The 22,819-nt window shown below is 43.9% G+C and overlaps 2 protein-coding genes across 3 annotated transcripts in view; both read right to left on the reverse strand.

Moving 5' to 3' along the window:
• The window catches only part of STOX2 (storkhead box 2), a 129,651-nt gene extending 112,060 nt beyond the window's left edge, over positions 1–17,591 (reverse strand). Inside the window, exons 1-2 of the mRNA XM_061583997.1 lie at positions 17,327–17,591; positions 16,370–17,003 (exon numbers count right to left, since the gene is read on the reverse strand). Coding sequence (XP_061439981.1) covers positions 16,370–16,535 — 166 coding nt within the window. The 5' untranslated portion in view covers positions 16,536–17,003; positions 17,327–17,591. The remainder of the gene's footprint in view (positions 1–16,369; positions 17,004–17,326) is intronic.
• The window catches only part of LOC133364034 (storkhead-box protein 1-like), a 163,197-nt gene that overhangs the window by 61,018 nt on the left and 79,360 nt on the right, over positions 1–22,819 (reverse strand). The gene's annotated exons all lie outside the window — the stretch shown is intronic.

Genomic DNA, 22,819 nt, shown 5'->3' on the forward strand with positions numbered 1-22,819 from the left:
ACTCCACAGCCCTGGAAAGGGCTGTAAATGTCTTTTTAAACTGGAAGCTCTCATAGGAGCATTTTTATCGCTGCCTGAATATGCGCGGATCTTGACATCACAGCATTTGTCTTCATCTGGGTCCTATGTCATACACTGACACACAAAATGTTTTCCATCTTGAGTTATGGTGAAATGCTCAACTACAGCTGACTTCATGGGAAGCTTCTTTGACATTTTGAATTTATATTTTAAAAAATTTGTCAATCAAAATTTATTTTGAAGCAGGAGTCGGAACATTTCTACCGACTCCAACTCCACCCAAAATTGCTTCTGACTCCGACTCCACGACTCCGACTCCACAGCCCTGGTCCAGATGCCTCTTGAATGCCTCCTTGAAGGTCAGATTATGTCTAATTCAACACAAGTGTGTCTTCCAGAAACAAACTGGCAATCAATGCAGCTCTTTTAAAACAGGAATTATATGAGATCTAAAGGCAACCCCAGCCAGCAATCTGGCTGCTGCATTTTGGACCAGTTGAAGTTTGTGAATTGTTTTCAAGGGCAGCCCCATGTAGCGCTCATTGCAATAATCTAATCTGGAAGTTACCAGAGCATGGAGTACTATGGCCAAATCATTTATGTCCAAAAGGGACCAAAGCTGGCAAATTAGTCAGAGTTAGAAAAAGGCACTCCTAGCCACTGAAGCCATCTGAGCCTGTGACAACGTTGGATCCAGGGATGCCCCCAGACTATCCTTCCAGGGGAGTGCAACCCCATCCAAAACAGGCCATCTCTCCATATTTTAAACATGTTTTAAAACAAAACAAACTGTATGTATAGCTCTCTCACCACAGCCAAGGCAATCTGACACTTGGATGCAGGGCAGTTGCAACTCACCATAGATCAGAGCTTAGAAGATTACTTTTAAAAAGTAATAAATTACCATTACAATTACAATTGCTCTGAAAGTAACTGATTACTTTACCGTTACTCAAAAGTAATAACTACAATTACAGGCAAGTTACTTTTTTAAAAAGTGGAGTGCCTACAAGGTGCTGGCTTTGGCTGCTGCACATCTAAGTAGCCTAAAACAACATTAAAAATACACTGACAGAGAGGATAACAGAATAATTTTTTTTATCCATAGGATTAACACATCCACCCCTCACCCCAGCAATGGTGATACCCCAACACACATATACTTTTTCACTCAAAATCAAATTTTACACTTGAAATGCTGCTTTTATAATACATTTCTGATGTTTCATCTTTGCTTAAAGAGCATGCCAGACAAGGAATGTCTTTTTTCAGTCATTATGGTGCCACCAGTACTGAACAGGCATTCTATTGCAGCGCTTGAAGGCATGCCTGTGTTGTGCTGCAAAAAACACCGCAGTGCCCCTTTCAACTGAAACACATTTTTATCAATATGGCAATCCCCTATCATCAAAGAAAAATGCAAACTTTAGTACTTTACTAGTTGCCTTTGTAATTTTTTTGGTGAACAGTATAACTTAGAGGTAACTATTGTATAACAGTGTAACTTAGAGGTAAGTAACTAAGTTAGAAGTAACTTAGAGGTGTACATACTTCCCTGGGAGTAAGTCCCATTGAACTCACTGGGTAGACATGTATGCACGATTGAACTGTCAGAAGTGGAACTTAAAAGACATAACTTAGGCAAACAGAAAATACACGTATCAAGAGTAATCCACCAGAATAAACGTTATCCCTTCTCCTGCAATTAAAAATGTAGTATTGCACAGCATATAGGGAAACTATGGAATCTGCTACCACAAGCAGCAGTGATGGGTACCAACTTGGATGGCTTTAAAAGAGGATTAGACAAATTCGTGGAGGATAAAGCTATCAGCGGCACCTAGCAATGATGGCTATGTTCTACTTCCACTGCAAGAGACAGTATGCTTCTGAATATCACTTGCTGGGAATACAAGTGAGAAAAGTGCTGCTTGTGCACTCAGGTCCTGCTTGTGGGCTTCCCTTTAGGGCATCTGATTGGCTGCTGTGAGAACAGGATGCTGCACTAGATGGGCCACTGCTTGGATCCAGCAGGTTCTTCTTATGCTCTTGTATGTATTGCAACAACGAAAGTTATTTATGCCCTTACAGACCAGGAATAACCAACATGGTGTCCTCCAAGATGTTGTAGGACTACAATTTCCACTGTCCCTGATAATTGGTTATGTTATCTGAGACTGATGAAAGTTGTAGTCTAACAACATCTGGAGGGGACTATGTTGAAGACCCAGGTAGGTTAACACAACTCCCTTCCCACCTACCCATCTGTTTCAAACATATCCAGGAGCTATGTCTCTTAAAGTCTGTCTGACAGTGTGTTCCTTTCAGAGGTAAAAATTAATCTACAATCTTATATACTTATCCATTTAACTCAATGAGGTTTAATTTGGAGCAGACATATATACGACTGGACTCCGCCAGAATACATTTCAGCATTTCAGGCGCTATACTTCATTAATGCTGTACCAACTACAACTACCAACTGCTGCTTGTGTACATATATTATTTCAACCTAACCTACCTCACAGGGTTGTTGCAAAGATAAATGGGGGAGGGAATGGCAATGGTCATGGCATTCACAAATCAAAAGTAAATCTGAGGAGGGGGGCAGACACGAGTAATAAGATGTCTGACAGACAGGATGTTAACAGGTGAAGCTAACCCCATAACTGTATTTGCATAGTAGAAAAGAAAAAAAGAACATCTGTAACTGTATGAAATACGACATTCTCAGGAAAAAAGAAGTTACGGGACAATAATAAACACATACACACAAAGTCTTGAGAAACAGCAACAAAAATACGCTGAGCATGAGCATTTTCACATTTTAAATTTGTACTCATCATTGGTTTTGCTTATTTACTGCCTTGGGCCAGTCCCTAACTCTCAGCCTAACCTACCTCACATGGCTGTTGTGAAGATACAGAAGGCAGAATTAAAATGGCTGCAAAAGGAAACTAAGGCTGCAATCTAATACATGTCTACTCAGAAGTAAGCTTTATTGGGTTCAAGGGGACTTACTCCCAGGTAAGTGTGTATTCCAATATACATTTGCCTGGGAGTAAGTCCCATTAAACCCAATGGAACTTACTTCTGAGTAGGCATGTATTGGATTGTAGGTTAATCCTTGTATTATAGGCATCCACTTTTACTTTCCTTAACCAGATTGATGCATCTTTGCACTATGAAGTGTCGTATTTTTTCTCTCCTCCCTCCCCCCCACAACCATATCTTGTTTAATTAGTGCAATCCTATACCAAATTTGATTTACCTGGGAGTAAGCTCCATTAAACATAAAGAGACTTACTTTTGAGTAGACTTCTTTATATTGTACTTTAAGTTACAATCATTTTGAACAAGTGCCTGGACAAGTGCCTGTTTGGAACTTTTTGCATTTACCATGGGGAGGGGGATTTTTTAATTTGCACAAAAGAACTTCCAGGGAATACCTTCCTCAGAAGATGATGCCTCCTGATTGTTAGGAAGAAAGGAACAGCAGGAAAGAAAACTGGAAGCTGCAGCTCTTTAGGACCCTGGCGGCTTGCTGCTGCAACTTCTGCCTGCCCCTCGCTCACCCCGAAGTCATGGCTGTGAGGAGGCTTTTGGCTGGTAAGAGAGGGGAGGTGGGGAGGGAGGCAGAGGCTACCGCTCAGAGCTTTGCGTGCCACACACACATCGTTGTCTCTCACCTTCACAGTTCTTCATGTCCATTCTGCCGCTGCCTCCTTGCCCTCCAGCTCCTCCCTCCCTCCACTCCATTCTTCTCCACCATCATCCATTTTTAAACAATTTTTTCTCCACTCCACCCTGTCTCATTCTCCACCTCCTCCCTCGTCACCTCTAAACACCCACAGAGCATGAAGGAAGAGCGAAGCTGCGCAAAAGCATGTGATTTTTATTCACAAATCGGAGGAGCAGAATGTTTCCCCCGCTTCCTCCCCCCCAAGTAACGCCTAAAAGTAACGCTGGAAACATTACAATTACAGCTCAAAAGTAATGAAACTGCTCATTCTATTACAATCAAAATTACCCATTCATTCCTCAAAAAAGTAATAAATTACAAGTAATTCATTTTTTCTAATGAATTACTTCCAGTACATGGACAGACGTTTGGTAAATTACATGGTGGAGCTCAACAAATCCAAGTATGAAGAAAATTTACAAAATCGGACAATAGGCCAAGTGCAAAAAAAGAAAGTACCAGAACTGCCTTTTCAAATTCTCACTCAGCTCACTCAGAGAAAAAGCACAAGGTTCCTCTTATTTCTGACTAGCCAAATAATCTGTATCCTGAACCAGTTACAAAGTACTAAGCAGAACTAAATTTATTCTTCTTATCAGATGTTTTTATTTATTTACTCCATTTTTATCCCCTCCTTCATCCAAGAAGCTCCAGGCAGCAAACATGGGTCTCCCCTGTACTCTTTTTTATTATTATGCTCACAATACCCTGTAAGGTAGGTTAGGCTAAGTGTGTGTTCAAGGACAACCTAACACGCTTTGCAGGGGAGTGGGAATATGAACCTAGGTCACCTGGACTTAGAAACTTTAGCCACAATACTATATTAGTTCAGGAATGGAATTCTAGCCGAGTAAATCTATGTTGCACCATGTCCTTGTAATGGTTGGCTTCTACAATGCACAAGATTCTATAGCACAGGAATGAGGAATGTGTAGCACTCCAAATGTTGTTGGACTACAATTTCCATCGTCCCCCACCATTGACACTGCTGGCAAGAACAGATAGGAGTTTGGAGTCTAGCAACATCTGAAAGGCCACTGGTTTCCCATCCCTGCTACAGCAGATGTACTGAAGGTCTGATAAACTACTACAAAGAATTTCCTTATTGAATGCCCAGATTTTCAGGAGATATGGTTCATTTGTACATTTTCTTAGAAGGGAAAGACCTTCACCAAATTAGTTGGTTAAAAAGCTGGAACCCTGTGGCATTCTAAGATAAAAATAATAATTTCTACTGTGCACAGTGTGCTGAAACATCAATTAAAGGTTTTAGCAAAAAGCAGATTTTCAAGAATTTTATGTATTGCATCTGAAGTTGGAAACAATAGCCAAATACTGAGTTGCAGGGCAAAGACAATAACATGACAGTGTTACTAAATTAATCACAGTACAGTATCTTTCTAAGATCCTCCGTGGCGCAGAGTGGTAATTGGCAGTAACGCAGCCGAAGCTCTGCTCACGGCCGGAGTTTGATTCCAACGGAAGGAGGAAGTCAAATCTCTGGTAAAAGGGGTCGAGGTCCACTCAGCCTTCCATCCATCCGTGGTCAGTAAAATGAGTACCGGCATATGCTGGGGGGTAAAGAAAGGCCGGGGAAGGAACTGGCAAACCCACCCCATATATACGGTCTGCCTAGTAAACGTCGCAAGACATCACCCTAAGAGTCAGAAACGACTCGCACTATAAGTGTGGGGACACCTTTACCTTTACAGTATCTTTCAAGCCAACACACTTCCATTCTCCAGTTACGCAGCCCAAGGTCCAGAAGCAAAAGTGACCTTATGCTTGTTTTAGTTACCTTTTTTATTTATTAGAGCACCAACCACCCCCTATTTTAACATTTTAAATTCTAAAAGGCTTTTTGAACATTTCTTCAACAACATGAGCAAGTAGGTTATTCCCTCATTAACAAAATCAGTGCTCAATATTGTTAAACGTTTGCTTAGTGGCAAGACTAGTTTTTGCTTCTTTTCATTATGCAATGAATGAATGAATGAATCCTGAAGCAATTTAACAATGAAAACATCAACAATAAATTCACTCACACAAACAATTTCAAGTCCCATACAGATACAGACTGGGATAAATACCTCTCTCATCTAACAGGAGAGAGTTGCAAAGGGTAGGTACTGCCACAGTAAAGGACCAATTCCTACCACATACGGAAGGAATCTCCTGATAAGATGGTGTCTGCAGGTGGTTTTCTCCTGCAGAGCACAGTGACTGCTATCTATATAAGGAGTGGGACTATCTTTTACATATCCTGGTCCCAATCTGTATATGGCTTTGTACTCCAGTCCCAGCACTGATATTCTACCCCAGTGAACAGCTGAGTTGCTGCATTTTGCACAAGCTGCAGCTTTGGTCTGACCCCAGCTCCATATAAAGTGCATTGCAGTAATCCAATCTGAAGGTTACCAATTTTAAGTATTCTTAAATATTTCCTCACTACTCTAAAAAATGATATAGCGATGGGGGAAGGGGAAGAAGTGAGATTTGGCTAGTATAATATATTTTGAGTTAAAGACATTCATGTAGGCTGTTCAGAACTTTCATAGAACCATAGACTAGTAGAGTTGGAAGGCGCCTATAAGGCCATCAAGTCCAACCCCCTGCTCAATGCAGGAATCCAAATCAAAGCATTCCCGACAGATGGCTGTCCAGCTGCCTCTTGAATGCCTCCAGTGTTGGAGAGCCCACTACCTCTCTAGGTAATTGATTCCACTGTCATATGGCTCTAACAGTTAGTAAGTTGTTCTTGATGTCCAGTCAAAATCTGGCTTCCTGCAACTTGAGCCCATTATTCTGTGTCCTGCACTCTAGGACGATTGAGAAGATATCCCGGCCCTCCTCTGCGTGACAACCTTTCATATACTTGAAGAGTGCTATCATATCTCCCCTCAGTCTTCTCTTCTCCAAGCTATACATGCCCAGTTCTTTCAGTCTCTCCTCATAGGGCTTTGTTTCCAGTCCCCTGATCATTCATGTTGCCCTCCTCTGAACCTGTTTCAGTTTGTCTGCATCCTTCTTGAAGTGCGGAGACCAGAACTGGATGCAGTATTGAAGATGAGGCCTAACCAGTGCTGAATAGAGGGGAACTAATCTTCACACGATTTGGAAACTATACTTCTGTTAATGCAGCCTTTGTCTGCTTTAAAGCAATACCACCACCATTGCCTGACATAGACAGTGCAGAACATCTTTTGATCACACTCTTGTGATTATTCAAATTTTTATTTGTGGTGAAGGAAGACAGATATTTTACTACCACAACTTTTCCCTACCACACTGCCAAGAATCCCTTCAAATTCCATTTAAAAAAGACCACAGGGACATACATGTTTTCTCCTCATAAGGAACGTAAACTTGCAAACTCACATTCTAATGGAATAAATATGGGACTCCCAGTACAACATCTGCAGAGCAGGTAAACTTTCTTGTCATCTTCTACTGCTCTGCATTCACTGCTGCCCTCCCTGTAAGGAGCAAAGAGCTGCAAGCCCATTCCTGGCAGAAGACCCACTCCCCCACTGATTTGAAGCAGCTGACTTAGAGGCCAAGACTCCTGGGTGGAGAGAAGCAGGAAATTCCCACAGTAATGCGGCTGACTTTGGCCTGGGGAGGGGGTTGTTTACGTCTGCATTTATTTTTATTTTTTATCTGCTGGAGGGTGGGTGAGGAATTGTTTTTTGCTTTGGCAGCCAGAAGTTGCTATTATACAGTAGTCTGTCATGTACCTGAGCAAAATTTGGACTATTTTGGGGTAGCATGGGGGAGCCCAATTCCAGTGGTCTCGGGTAAGGGGAGCTATGGCATTGGATCAAGGGTAATCCAGTTGACAGGAACTCAATCCAAGTGGCTGAAGTCTGGCCTGTAGCACAGACAGTTACAGCCTGTGCTGTGTTCCAACCCTTTTTCCAGCCAAAGGTTGGCTGGGGCTGTGCCAGCTTATCCTCAGGTCTCCAGGTGCTGCTTGTCAATACCAGGCTGGTCCATAATAAAAACTTTCTCATCCATGATTTAATTGAGGATGAGGATGCTGACTTGGCATGTATAACCAAGACCTGGGTGGGAGAGCTGGGTGAGGTTAGCTTCTCCCAGTTGTGCCCATCCAAGTAACTGGTTCAGCACCAGCAGGCCTTCCCTTAGCATGCACGGGGCCCGGGGCAAATGCATAGTTGCCCCCCCCACCGTCTTGGTCTTGGCTGAGTCACCGTAGGTGTGCAGGCACCAGTCCCGGAACTGCCAGCCCAGCTCACTGTCCCTGGGGCGGCTACCGCTCGCTGAGCACAGTAGGAGCGGCAGCTTCGGCATGGCAGGCGGGCGGACAGGCGAGTGAGCCCATCCTGGGCGGAGAGAAAGAGAGTGAGCGAGTGCTGCGCCCTACCTGGCATGGCGAAGGCAAGCAGGCAGGGAGGGAGGAGCCGGCTGGTGAGCAGATCGCCAAGTGCAGGGGCCCCCCAAAGCATGGCGCCTGGGGCAACTGCCCCGCTTCCCGGTGCTTAGGGGTGGCTCTGGGCACCAGAGTAGGCTTGAGGGCCAGGGAGGGGGGGGTTCCTGTGGTCTAAAGCTCTTCAGGCTCCCTGTTTGTCTAAGGAACAATCTGGAATGTTAGACCAGTGGGACAGACTGGGGATTCTGATGGTGTACTGTTCACCCCACTGCCCAACAGTCTCCCTACATGAGCTGATGGACGTGGTTCCTAGACATTGCATTGAGCCCCCAAGATTGTTAGTCTTGGGAGATATCAACATTCATGCCGAGTCCACTCTGTCTGAGGCAGCTGAGGACTTCATAGAGTCAATGACAACCATGGAGCTGTCCCCAACATGTTATCGGGCCAACACATGTAGTAGGGCACACTCTAGATTTGGTTTTCTCAGCCAGGCAGAGAGAGGATGATCTGAAACTGAGGGAACTAAAAACAGTCCCAGTATCATGGTCACATCACCCACTGGTGAGTTTTAGACTTACAGTGGCCTTTTCCCTTTGCAGGAGTGGAGGACCTATTGAGATGAATCCTATTGGTTTTCAGGGGGCTCTGGGAAGTTTTCCAGTTGGCATGGTTGGCTATTCTGTTGAAGCTCTGGTTGATCTGTGGAATACAGAGATGACCCGGACGATTGACATGACGACACCTGAGCATCCTCTCCCAACTGGCACAGCTCAGAAAGCTCCACAGTATACCCAGAGTTAAGAGCAATGAAGTGAGAAGGGAGACTGCTTGAGTGCAGATGGAGAAAAAACTCCCAACAAAGGTAATCAAACACTGGTACATGCTCCTATTCCAGCCTACTCTGTGGCAGTCAAGAAAACTTACTTCTCTACCTCCATTGCATCCTCAGTTTACTGGACAACAAAACTGTGGCTGGGGGTTTATTACATACTGACCCTAGGGAGGTGGTAGAACCAACTAAGCTCACTATGAGATGTTTGCTAAGCATTTTGAGGATAAAATTGCTTCCATCCTCTCGGATTTGGACTCCATTGTTGATGCTGATGACCCAGGTGAGGTATCTGGAGCTCGTTCTTGTGCAATGTCACTGGATGAGTTTCAGTTGCTGCTGCTTGAGGATGTGGACAATGTACCTGATTGGGTTTGTGCAACTACTTGTGTCTTGTGCCCTTGCCTTTCATGGCTGATAATTAATGTTTCTCTCCAAGGAGGAGACAGTAGTAAGTTCACTCCTGAAGAATACATTACTAGGAAATGTTCCCATTCTGGGCAAGGTTCTTGAAAGGGTGGTTGCCAACCAGATCTAGGTACTCTTGGGGGACACAGATTTTCTAGATCCATTTCAATTAGGATTCAGCCCTGGGTTTGGTATGGAAACTGCCTTGGTCGCAGTGTTGGGAGAGAAACAGGGGGAGTGTAACTCTGTTGATCCTTCTTGATCTTTCAGCAGCTTTCAACACCATTGACCATGGTATCCTTCTGGGTGATTGTCTGAGTTGGGTTTTGGGGGGCGCCACATTGAGGTGGTTCTGTTCTTACTTGGATAGCCAGTTCCAGAAGGTGGTTCTTGAGGAGCATTGGTCAGCTCTTCGGGTTCTCTAGCATGAGGTCCTGCAGGGGTCAGTTCTGTCAGCATTTGGGGCTTTTTAGTTTAGAGAAAAGGCGGGTCAGAGGAGACATGATAGAAGTGTATCAAATTATGCATGGCATTGAGAAAGTGGATAGAGAAAACTTCTTCTCCCTCTCTCATAATACTAGAACTCGTGGACATTCAAAGAAGCTGAATGTTGGAAGATTCAGGACAGACAAAAGGAAGTACTTCTTTACTCAGCGCATAGTTAAACTATGGAATTTGCTCCCACAAGATGCAGTAATGGCCACCAGCTTGGACGGCTTTAAAAGAAGATTAGACAAATTCATGGAGGACAGGGCTATCAATGGCTACTAGCCGTGATGGCTGTGCTGTGCCACCCTAGTCAGAGGCAGCATGCTTCTGAAAACCAGTTGCCGGAAGCCTCAGGAGGGGAGAGTGTTCTTGCACTCGGGTCCTGCTTGCGGGCTTCCCCCAGGCACCTGGTTGGCCACTGTGAGAACAGGATGCTGGACTAGATGGGCCACTGGCCTGATCCAGCAGGCTCTTCTTATGTTCTTATGTCCCCATCTTGTTCAACATCTACATGAAACCACCAAGTGGGGTCATACGGAGTTTTGGAGTGCGCTATCATCAGTATGCTGATGGCACGCAGCTCTATTTCTCATTTTCATCCTCTGCAAATTAGGCTGTGGATGTACTGAACCAGTGCTTGATTCCAATAATGGACTGGATGAGGGCCAATACACTGAAGCTTAATTCAGATAAGACTGAGATGCTGTTGGTTGGTGGTTCCTCTAACTGGGTGAATGGTGTGCAGCCTGCTCTAAATGGGGTCACACTCCCTCTGAAGGAGCAGGTTCATACTTTGGGGGTCCTTCTGGATCCATTGCTGTTTTGCTTGAGGCACAGGTAGCCTCAGTGGCATGGAGTGCCTTCCATCAGCTGAGGCTGGTGGCCCAACTACAACCCTATCTGGACAGAGATAACCTGGCTACAGTAATCTATGCTCTGGTAACCTCAAGGTTGAATTACTGCAATGCACTTCATGTGGAGCTGCCTTTGAAAACACTTTGGAAGCTTCAATTAGTGCAGAATGCAGCTGCACAATTGTTGACAGGCTCAAGGCGAACAGATCATATAACACCAATCTTGTTCCAGTCACACTGGTTGCCTTTAGGCTTCCAAGCCCAATTCAAAGTGCTAGTTTTGACCTATAAAGCTCTTTATTGCTCAAAACCTCAATGTCTTCTGGAACGTCTCTCCCGATATGAACCTACCCAGACCCATAGATCTTCTTCTGAGCCTCTTTCTCTAGGTCACCCCTCTGAGGGAGGCTCAGACGGTGGTGACAAGGGAGAGGGCTTTTTCAATTGTGGCTCCCCATCTGTGGAATATACTCCCTAGTGAGGTCTGCCTGGCACCTTCATTGACATCTTTTTTGCACCAGGTAAAGAGTTATTTTTTTGTCCTAGGCGTTTAATAGCCTATTATGATGTGTGTATGAATGTACTTTCTGTGGCTGTATTGGGATGGTGGTTGTTTTATTATTTTGTTTTATGGTATTATATACTTATTTTGGTTTTTAACAGCGTTGTAAATTGCTTGGATATCTTCAGGTAACAAGCAATTAATAAATCATGATCATAATCAGAAGGGGGAGGAGGAGAAGAATTGCATTGTCCTCTTCTCTCTTACCACCACCCTACCCCCACATAGATGACCATCTGCCATGCAGGATAAAAGAAGAGAGCAAGGGACACAGGCAAAAACAACATCAGAGCCTACTCTACTTGGACTGTCCCTGTTCTCCCTACTAGAGGTGTGAATGCCGTGAAAAAAATTTTTTGGGAAAAAACAGAAACATTTGGGGAAAATATAAAAAATACTGTTTTTCCCAATTTTTCTGGGCCTTCACATTTCTACCTCCTACAGGGTTGAAATGGAAATTGACTGCCTTCAAGTCAATCCCGACTTATGGTGACCCTATGAAATGGGGTTTGTGATAAGGGGTATTCAGAGGTGGTTTACCATTATCTTCCTCTGAGGCTGAGAGGCAGTGACTGGCGCAAGGTCACCCAGTGAGCTTCATGGCTGTGTGGGGATTCGAACCCTGGTCTCCCAGGTCGTAGTCCAGCACCTTAACCACTACACCACACTGGCTCTCGCCTACAGGGTTAATTGACATTATTTGCCTTGTGGGGAAAGGAAGAAGAGAGTGAAGTAGGCAAGCAAAGACAACATCAGGGTCTGTTCCAGTTGGAATGTCATCTCCCTGATCACCACAGAGCCAATTTATAGCAACTGCCCTGTGGAATGGACTTTCTGATGTTGGGGTCTGCTCCAGTGGAGCTAGTTTTATTTTTTTTTAGTATGTGGCTCTTGGTGTATCTGTGGCGTTTTAGAAAGCCTGTCAGCACTTTGAGAACTGTAGTTGATATATAAATCTACTAAACATACAAAAACATGCACAGGATCTCTTAATTAGAACTCATATTCTTCTAATAAATGAAAGTAATACGTTTCCAAAACACAGTTAATAGCAAATATATAATAGATGGTGAGAGGTTTGGGTTTTTTTAACCCTTTAGAATAAGCCGCATACTAGCAATTTTTTTGTTTTAGCACAACTGCTTTCCATTGGTTAACAATTCATCACTATTATAGTACCTATTGCTACTGTTATTTTCAAGTTATAAAATTGATTAGGATAGGCCTGTTCAGTATCTCTCTCTAAATACAAGGTCCAGCATTGTTACACATTTCTAGTTACTTCATAGGCATAAATGCTAGTGAGCTTTCCTATTGGATATGTAAGTTTTGAGTGGGAACCATGGACCCTCTACATGGCCTCTGAACCCTGTACTTGCTCAGAAGCCTGATGAAACTCTGAATTGAGTGAGACGCCATTCACTAGGCCAGCCTTTCCCAACCAGTGTCCCTCCAGATGTTGTTAGACCACAACTTCCATCTTCCTGACCACTGGCAATGCTGGCTGAGGCTGATGGGAGTCGTGGTCCAACAACATCTGGAGGCACACTGGTTGGGAAAGGCTGCACTAGGCAATTGTTTGTCAGCAAAAGGCACAATTTCCTTCATCCATTTTCACAATGAAAATCTCACTACTTTACCCAACAACTTACTGTATCGCTTGGCTACTAGCTTTTTCAATACCTTTTACAGTTTATTAGTAGTCCACTCAGGAGGGCATTCAAAATGCTGTCATGAAGCACTGATTTACTTGCCATAACTCAAATTTTAGGCACTTTATTATTTGTTATGAAGAAAAGCCCATTTTAAATGGAGAATTCTCTGAACCTGGTATACAGTTGCTGCACTTCTACATGAATTATCTAGACCATTTTGTTATTGAAAGAAGAAAAAAGCAGCTCTCTAGGGAGCTAAAATAATCAGGAGGCTGGAGCAAGTCCCCTATGAGAAAAGTTACACTGCTTGTGGCTTTTTATAGTTTTGAAATATGACAAGTAAGGGGGAGCATGAAACTGATGTATAAAATTATGCATGGTGTGGAGAAAGACTTCATTTCCCTTTATCACAATGATATAACTTTGGGGTCATCCAACGAAGTTGAATGATTGCAGATTCAGGACAGGACAGAGGAAGAACTTCTTCACGCTACGTAGTTCAACTATGGAGTGCTGTACCACAAGATAAGGTGATAGCCACCAATTCAGATAGCTTTGAGGGGGAATTGGACAAATTCATGTGGGATAGTGACTATCAATGACCGCTAGTCACAATAGGATCACAAACAGTAACCAGTTGCTGGGGAACTACAGCATGAGAGGGGTGCTGTGCTCATGTCCTGCATGTGGGCTTCACATAGACATCTGGTCAATCACTGTAGGAAATGGAATACTGGATTACAGAGGCCTCTGGTCTGTTATAGGAGGGCAGATTTTATGTAGATATGACTTCTAAACTCATGCCCCATCCCAAAGACTCAGAGTGCATAATAAGAAGTTACTGGGAGGGAAAGAAAATAATTTAATTACCTTAATGTCCTTGGGCTTAAACAATGAAACCCAAACAAGCAGCATTATCTTCCATCTTTCAAACAATACAGCTCTTATTTATAAGAGATGACAACAATATTAATAGTAATTGGGCTAAACAACTGGGCAAACAGAATGTAGCCATTTGAAAGCTTGTGTGTTTCAAGGCCCTGTCTCCAGTAAAATAGTTTGGGCAACAAAGAAAGCATTTGTATTCACAGTCACCGCTACTTTTATGCAAGATGACTTCCTATAGATTTCCTGTCAGGAAGAGAGCTTCCTTTCAAAATAGCTTAAGTGTTTAGATACAGTACCCCTTCCTCGCAAAACCAATATTTGGAAAGGAAAAGGACAGAGTTCATTAAAAAGAAAGAAAGAAAGAAAGAAAGAAAGAAAGAAAGAAAGAAAGAAAGAAAGAAAGAAAGAAAGAAAGAAAGAAAGAAAGAAAGTCAACCCACAAAAAGGCCAAAATTACTTTTCCAGCTACAGTATCACATGCTAGATTTGCTTTACATCATTCTTGTTTCAACTGCCACTTGTGCTATTCTCCTTACAATTATAGTGTATTACTCATAGTGGAGTGTCACCTGCTTCCTCTTCTCCCTCCCCACACCATACATTCTTGCATTATAGCATTGCAGATGATTGCTTCTTGGATATTCAAAGATGTAACATTTTGTTTAAGAATGTTCAGACACAATAGGCATTACCGTCCCATCCCCCAAATAAGTACAGACCTATATTATACAGGTGTATATATTACACACACCTAGAATCAGAAAATTCAGTATTGATAATCAAATATCATACAACCACTTTCAAGATTCTGTTGTTATGGACACATACATACTTTGCATTCACACTAACTGTTATAAAACTCTTAAAGAAATACATACCTGTAACTCTTTCAAGAACACTGATTTCAAGAAACACAAAATAAACTTGGTACTTTTTAAATAATACTACTGTAAAAAGCTAATTGACCATTCAGTTAGGTATGATCTAATTATTCTGATCTAAAATGTTTCAAACTTATTTATTTATTTAAAATATTTCTATCCCGCCCTTCTACCTTATAATAGGGCACTCAGGGCGGCTTACAATCTTTTTTAAAAAACTGTATTGTGATAATGAACACCATCTCACATTCTAGGAGTATACAGTGAGGCCAGATATGTCATAAGTGTGTTGCTGAATACGCTGCAGCAACCAAACTCTAAATATAGTTGCTTTTCAGCTCTTTAAATTACTCGTCATTACCTTTAATGCTTCTGAGGAAAACAGAAAAGCTTGTTCATCAAAACTTACGTCAAGGAACATTTCCATAAAATATTTCTCATCTACATGGTTGCTGACAAAAGAATGTTCACAAGAGGTTCTTAAAGCACAACAATCTACTACTGGCTAAAGGGACATATTTATTGGAATGGATAGGTATGGAAGTTACTGACAACCACGAGCTTTGACTTAAAACTGGAGATGGGATAAAGCAGGGAGATGGAGAACTTTTGCCAGTTATGTATAAGAAATCTTCATTTCTCTAAGCTAAAGTGCACTCACAGAGAAAAATATGCCTTGATGATAAATTGATACTGGGCACCCTGATAATTAAAAATTATGTCTGATTGTCACACTGATGAAACATTCAAAGAACAAAGGAGATTTCCAGGATATTTTGTCCTTCCCTTCAACATTCTCTTAAAGATTATTTCCTGTTCCCTCTTGAATACCTAAATTTTTAGAAACCATCACAGATGAATGAAACAAATATGCATTATTAACGGGGAAAATGAGGCATTTCCTTCCACAGTTTTTGATTAGAAGATTAGCTTCCCCTTGTTATAATCTTCTACAGCTTTATTGTAACATTTTGTTTGTGTTCCTGTCCTGCCATACATGCATAAACATGTTGGTGCAGTGTCCATTATTTCTAAAGAGCTTCCACTGATGCATTGTATAGATGAACATATACATGAGATACACATCCACAGACACGCTGTCCTCTCAATACACAAATGTTTACTTGTATACTCATAACCAAAAGGAACTCGCCAGACAAAGACAGCCAACTGAAATATGAAGGCTCTATTCACAGAACCACAACAGAAGTGATACTTTTGTTTGTTTAGAAAATGAAACACAGAAATACCTATAAAGATAATTGTATTTAGGTGGATTAAGAGACAATATATGGATTGATAATCATTATTTACCACAAGGAGCCCAGTGATGCAGATGCGGGAGGTTTTGGAATCCCATCTCCCAGGCATTTTGATTTGCTGAAAATACAGATTTGACCATTTTTCTTCGGGGGGGGGACTGTAGGGCTTTATACACCATATTGAGCAGGCCCTGCTGTGAATCTTCCAGAGGTACAAAATGGTGGATGTGAGCTTTAAAAGAAATTGCATTATTCATTACAACCTATGCTAATCAGTCACAAGATAACCTTTAGACAGCACAGGGGAGATAAACAAAAATGCAAGACCATACCTTGAAACACATATACAGATGTACACACACACACACTGGCAGTTACTGACCTGAAGTCATGTAGCCCCGTGATGCTTGGGAGAGGAACGCTGGTGGGAAATGTTTGTGCAGCCGATAGTCCTTTTCACTGCGGGACCTCATGCGATCAGAGGCCCGGTCAGAAAAATCAGAGCTAGGCCAGGCACGCCGCAAGGTTGTACTTCGGGTCTTCTTCATTGTGAGGCTACCTGCAGTCTAATCCACTATGGGCAGGAGCAGTAGCCAGCAGCAGCAGCTGCTGCTGCTGCATGAGCCAGGCCTCACGGCTTGTAAGCTGCACTCGTTTTACATCAGTCTCTTCACAGGCACCGCTCGGTCGGCTCTGTGAGCAACATTTTGCCACTACCTTGTCCATCAAGCAAGCTGCAGGCCCGTTCCTTTCCCCCCTTTGAAAGATCCAAATATTTTACACACGTCCCACAATGCATTACACTTCATTGGCACTCAAGCCTGGCTTATAGCTTCCAGAGTCATGTGGAGGAACGGCAAATTGTGTGGCTTCTACGGCGGGGGTAATAGTGGTGGTGGTGAAGGAGGAGAGCGACCGAAAAAGGGGGGCGGGGGAGGAGAGATCTGTAGCGTGGAAGCTCTGGGGTCCCAAAACAATAGGTCGATTCACTACAGAAGGGCTCAGCCAACTGTGAGCTGCAACACAAAAGGCCCAAGCAAATTAAGCAAAACAGACTGCCTTTGGGCTTGACCCGAAAGACTGCAGGAAGCAAAGCAAAGAAGCATGGGATCCGCAATGCCATAGGAGTCGCAATGAAGCGCTGGTAGCGGCCAAATGCTGATTCCCCCCACCCGCCTTCAACCTATCAGAATGCAAGCAAAACATCAATGAAGCAGCCGAAAAATCATGGCTGCAGCGACCATTCTCCCCATTCACAGCACCCACGGCTTCTCCTCCCGCACTGGCAGAACAGAATTCCTCCCACACACACACATTCAAGGTGTATATGTAAACCTACAAGCAGCAGCAATTCTGCTCAATGCTGATGGTCATCATGGCCGAGGCTCACGTCTCTTCCAGGGTCCTGCAACTGCAGCTCTCCAGTCGTCCCTCCGCCTCACATGCACGGTTATTCTTCTTTTCCCATCACAGCATATGTGCCTACGTTTATGCTCGTCGAACCGTGCCAGCTCCTGCAGCCTTGGGGACAGCCGGACCGCGAGATTAATCCAAACGCTTTCCTTTCTGAAAATCCGCTGTGTTCGCCTTGCCTCTGCTCTTCTCCGCCTTGAATACAGTGAATAGCTATTGCAGGCAGGAAACGAGGCAGCCACCCAGTCTTATGCTAATCAAGAAGCTGCCTTAAGTTAGACGCGCTGAGCCAGTCGGGCTGCACGTTTTTGTGTAAAATAGCTTTAGACTCGCCCAAACCTTAGCTTGTGCCCCGCCGGTGATCAGCTTGTGTGCATTTACATACAAAGTTGTATTTATTTATTTATTTATTTTAAAACAAATGACAATCCAACCTCTAACCTCTTTTTTTTCCTTACAAAGAAAAAACAAAACAAAAACTCTTTCGTTTTTTGAAACTATAGCTGCTTGCTGGATTCCTTAGCCTGCCCAAACAATCACTGATTTGGGAAAAGAAAACGAGAAAGAGAGAGAGAGATTGGTGAAGGGAATCCATTTATTTGACAGCAGGAGAGGAACTCTAGCACAAAAGTAATCCAACTGCCTTGAAGCACCTACTATTACTTTGGCCCTTCTCTCCCAGCACACACTGCTAACCAATCAGACTCTACGAGAAATGCCTGTAATCTCTTTTGCAAACCAAACACTGGGCACCTCTGTTTCTAGTCCAATAGGCAAACATTATGAGGCAACAATGCACACAGTTGGGGTATTAAAAGTTCTGTTCTGTCTGGGTTGTGCGGTTACCTGGAGAACACACAAGCTGCCAGAACACAACTACGGGAAGGCTGTAGCAGTTCTGTCTGGAGGCTTAGAAGGCTATTCCCCCACTCCACTTTACCTCTGTGCCAAAAGGTTTTAAATCCTTCTTTTTAACAAGGCCAAGGATCTTCATTCAGAATAACATTATTTACTGTTGAACATTTCAAATGTCTTATTTATTTATCTATATGAACATTTATATCCTGCTCTTCTGGTATGTATGTTCCGCCCAGGGAAGCTAAAAAAACAATCAAAACCAACAGTATAATACAATTTAAAAGAAAAAGAAAAAAAAAAGGATAAAATAAGGTATTGAATAAAAACTCATTTGTTCAATAAAACAATAAAACCTGTCTAAAGCAGAAAGGGTTTTACCATATGGGAAAATATAAAGTGGGGGGGGGGACCAAACCTCTAGGCATGAAATGGAAATGGACTGCCTTCAAGTCGATCCCAACTTATGGCTACCCTATGAATAGGGTTTTCATGGTAAGTGGTATTCAGAGGGGGTTTACCATTGCCTCCCTCTGAGGCTAGTCCTCCCCGGCTGCCTAGAGCCTGCTCAGCTTGCCACAGCTGCACAAGCCAGCCCCTTCCTTATCCTTGTCCACAACTGCCGAGGTCCACAATTTAGGTGTGACCACAGAAAATGTTCCTCTCTGGTCCCTATTAAACAAGCCTCATAGGCAGGACATTAAGAGACTCTTTGAACTCTCCCTACCACACGCACGCGCGCACACATTTCTATCCTTTCATTAGCCATTCAATTGCCCTCTATTTAAAAAACTGTTCTATGATATGAACAACATTCTGAGCAAATGGACCAGAGCATGGTAAGCAAACTCATTCCAACTACTTTTCTATGTGTTTTCTATGTTAACCCCTGAAAGGGTTAACATCTCACACGCAACAACAGATTAATGAGCCTGGGACACTTTTTTCTCTGCGCTGCTGGACTCACTAGTCATTACAGACCTTTTGTTCCCCAGAGCCAATAAAAGGCCATTCTGGAACAAGGGATGTTTTAGAAAGAATGGCTCCTTCCTTTCCTTATCCCCTGAGAACACATTGCTGGCCATTTATTTTCATAGAGCTGTCATCAGAACTTCCCTTCAAAGCTGCCCAAGGATATCTAGTGTTATATACAGGATTGTGGCCCAAAGATGCCACCTGAAAATTATTTGATCTTCAAGCTGCTAACCATTCGTATGAGAAATCTTTCAGACCAGTCAACTGAAAGATCACTCATAAGCTATTTCTCCATCCTGTGGTCTCATCCAAGAACATCTAGCACTATAGATGTGAAAGAGCAGACAATGTCAGTGGGTCACAGTAACTGGCCAGAAATGTGTCATGAATCGAAACAATGGAACACAGAAGAACACCTTGTTCACACTATTTCACATTGCCATCCTACAAAAATAACCCTATATAAAGACCTCTCCTTTTTAAAAAAGGAAAAATGCATTTAAAGTGTATTTCGGAATCAAATTTAGACACAGTGGCCTGGTTCAGACAATCATATGTCAGCTAATGTACCTTGTCCCTACCCATGCAGCCCCTTCCCTTCTCTCTTCTCAGTTTATTTATTTATTTATTAAAATTATTAGTTGCCCATCTGGCTGGCTGTCCAGCCAATCTGGGCGATGTACAAAATAAAAACATACAAATACATTAAAACAATAAAAATCTCAACAATAATAATAATAAAACCTAACCCACCCCAAAAGCCTGCCTGAAGAGCCAGGTCTTCAAGGCCCGGTGAAAGCTCATCATAGAGGGGGCATGGCGGAGATCATTTGGGAGGGAATTCCACAAAGTGGGGGCCACAATTGAAAAAGCCCTCTCCCTAGTTCTCACCAGTCTAGCTGTTTTAACTGGTGGGATAGAGAGAAGGCCTTTTGAGGCTGATCTTGTTGAGCATGCCCTGATGATGTTGGAGGCGCTCCTTCAGATAGACTGGGCCGAAACCATATAGGGTTTTAATGGTCAGAACCAACACCTTGAATTGGGCCCGGAAAACAACTGGTAACCAATGCAACTCCTTCAGCACTGGAGTGATGTGATCTCGCCGGGCTGCCTTTAATCAGGCGAGCCACCGCATTCTGTACCAGTTGCAGCTTCTGGACCGTTTTCAAGGGTAACCCCATGTAGAGCGCATTACAGTAGTCTAGGCGAGAGGAGACCAGGGCATGTACCACAGATGGGAGCAGATGGTTGGGAAGGTAGGGGCGCAGCCTCCGTATCAGATGGAGTTTATACAGTGCCGCCCGGCTCACAGCCGAGACCTGAGCCTCCATGGACAGCTGGGAGTCAAGAATGACCCCCAGGCTGCAGACCTGGTCTTTCAGGGGCAATTGTACCCCACTGATCACCAGGTCAACATTCCCCAACCTTCCCTTGTCTCCCACAAACAGTACCTTGGTTTTGTCAGGGTTCAGCTTCAGCTTATTCCTTCCCATCCAGCCACTCACCGACTCCAGGTACTTGGATAGGGTTTCTACAGCCAACCTTGGTGAAGATTTGAATGAGAGATAGAGCTGCGTGTCATCAGCATACTGGTGACACTGCAGCCCAAATCTTCTGATGATAGCCCCCAGTGGCTTTATATAGATGTTGAACAGCATTGGGGAGAGGCCAAGGGTCCGAAACCTCATTCCCCAATGCCACTCTCTGGTACCTACCAGAGAGGAAGGAACGGAACCACTGCAATACAGTGCCCCCTATGCCTAACCTCTTCAGGCGGTCCAGAAGGATATCGTGGTCAACGGTATCAAAAACCGCTGAGAGATCCAGGAGGACGAGGAAAGTGCATTTGCCCCTATCCAACGCCCTCCTCATAACATCCACCAAGGTGACCAAGGCCGTTTCAGTCCCATGTACAGGCCTGAAGCCTGATTGAAATGGATCCAGATAATCCGCTTCCTCCAAATGCACTTGCAACTGCTTCGCCACCACCCGCTCAACTGCCTTGCCCAGGAATGGCAGATTTGAAACTGGGCGAAAGTTGTTCAGATCTTGGGGATCCAAGGAGGACTTCTTTAGAATTGGTTTTATTACTGCCTCCTTGAAAGCTGATGGCATTACTCCCTCTTCCAGGGACGTATTTACCACCATCTTGATCCCCTCGCCCAGTCTGTCCTTGCAGCTCATAATGAGCCACGACGGGCAAGGGTCGAGTAAGCAAGTAGTTGGCTTTAAGGTTGAAAGCACCTTGTCCACTTCATCAGAAGGAAGAAGCTGGAACCGATCCCACACCACTGGAGCACCACTGGCCGCCTCTGGCTCGCTCACTGTGTCCACAGTGCACGGAATAGCACTCTTAATACGATCAATTTTCTCCGTGAAGTGCTTTGCAAACTCATCAGAGGAGGCCTTAGCATGTTCCATCGGTTCCGGAGCAACTGGACCGACCAGGCTCCGGACCACTTGGAACAGCCTCCTGGGACAGCACTCTGCGGACGCAATAGGCAGCATAAAAATCCTTTTTTGCTGCCCTCATCGCCACATGGTAGGCTGCCACAGCTGCTCTAACCCATGTCCTATTGTCGTCAGAGCGAGATTTCCACCACCGGCGCTCTAGCCGTCTCACCTCCCGCCTCAGAGTTCGCAACTGTGGAGTATACCACGGTGCCGTCTGAGCTCTATTCAGGGGGAGCCACCCGGTCTAATGCCCCGGTGATTGCAGCATTCCACCCCTCCACCAGGGTCTCAACCGAGTGCTCATGTGCATGCTCCAAAGAATCCCCAAGCGCATTCAGGAATCCATCTGGATCCATCAGACATCTGGGGCAGACCATCCTAATGGGTCCTCCACCCCCATGGAGGGTTTGTGGCACCAAGAAGTCCACCCTCACCAAGTAGTGATCTGACCATGACAAGGGGGAGATGGATGTACCCCCAATTTTCAGATCACTCCCTTCCTCTCCCGAGACAAACACAAGGTCGAGTGCATGACCAGCTACATGGGTGGGCCCCATTGGAATAAGGTGCAGCTCCCAGGAAGCCATGGTTTCCATGAAGTCCCGAGGCGCCCCTGTGAGGATGGCCTCCGAATGTACATTAAAGTGTGCTCAATAGCTTACAATGAATTAATTGTAACTTCCCATTTCGTCCAAACTGAGAAACTGTGGTTACCAGGTTCAGAGCAAGTCAGGGGCATAAAGCAACTTCAGCATGAGCATTAAGATCCTGGATTGTTCTAAACCTTGAAGCCATAGTTTCCTGGTTTGGAGGAAAATGAGGAACCACAGTTAACCAAAGCCTTCCTTATTGCATACTGAGAACGTGGTTAAAGCAGTTGGGCAAAAGGCTTGTACATATCTTGCCTTGTTAAACTGAGGTATGAATCAGCGCAACCAGCCAATCTCTTTCTATATGGATTATTCACAGGCTGCTGTATTTCTCTAGGAAATAGGAAATGCCACCTTTCATAGGTAATTTTGTTGCTGTTCAGCTGAACATTTAAACAGTAATGAAAGAAGGTGAATTAAGGATCCCTGATATTGCCAGGGATTGTGGCCTTCTTTCAACTCATTTCAACCTCTAATTCACCCAT

Source organism: Rhineura floridana, chromosome 9 (genome assembly GCF_030035675.1).
Source record: "Rhineura floridana isolate rRhiFlo1 chromosome 9, rRhiFlo1.hap2, whole genome shotgun sequence".
Taxonomy (NCBI): domain Eukaryota; kingdom Metazoa; phylum Chordata; class Lepidosauria; order Squamata; family Rhineuridae; genus Rhineura; species Rhineura floridana.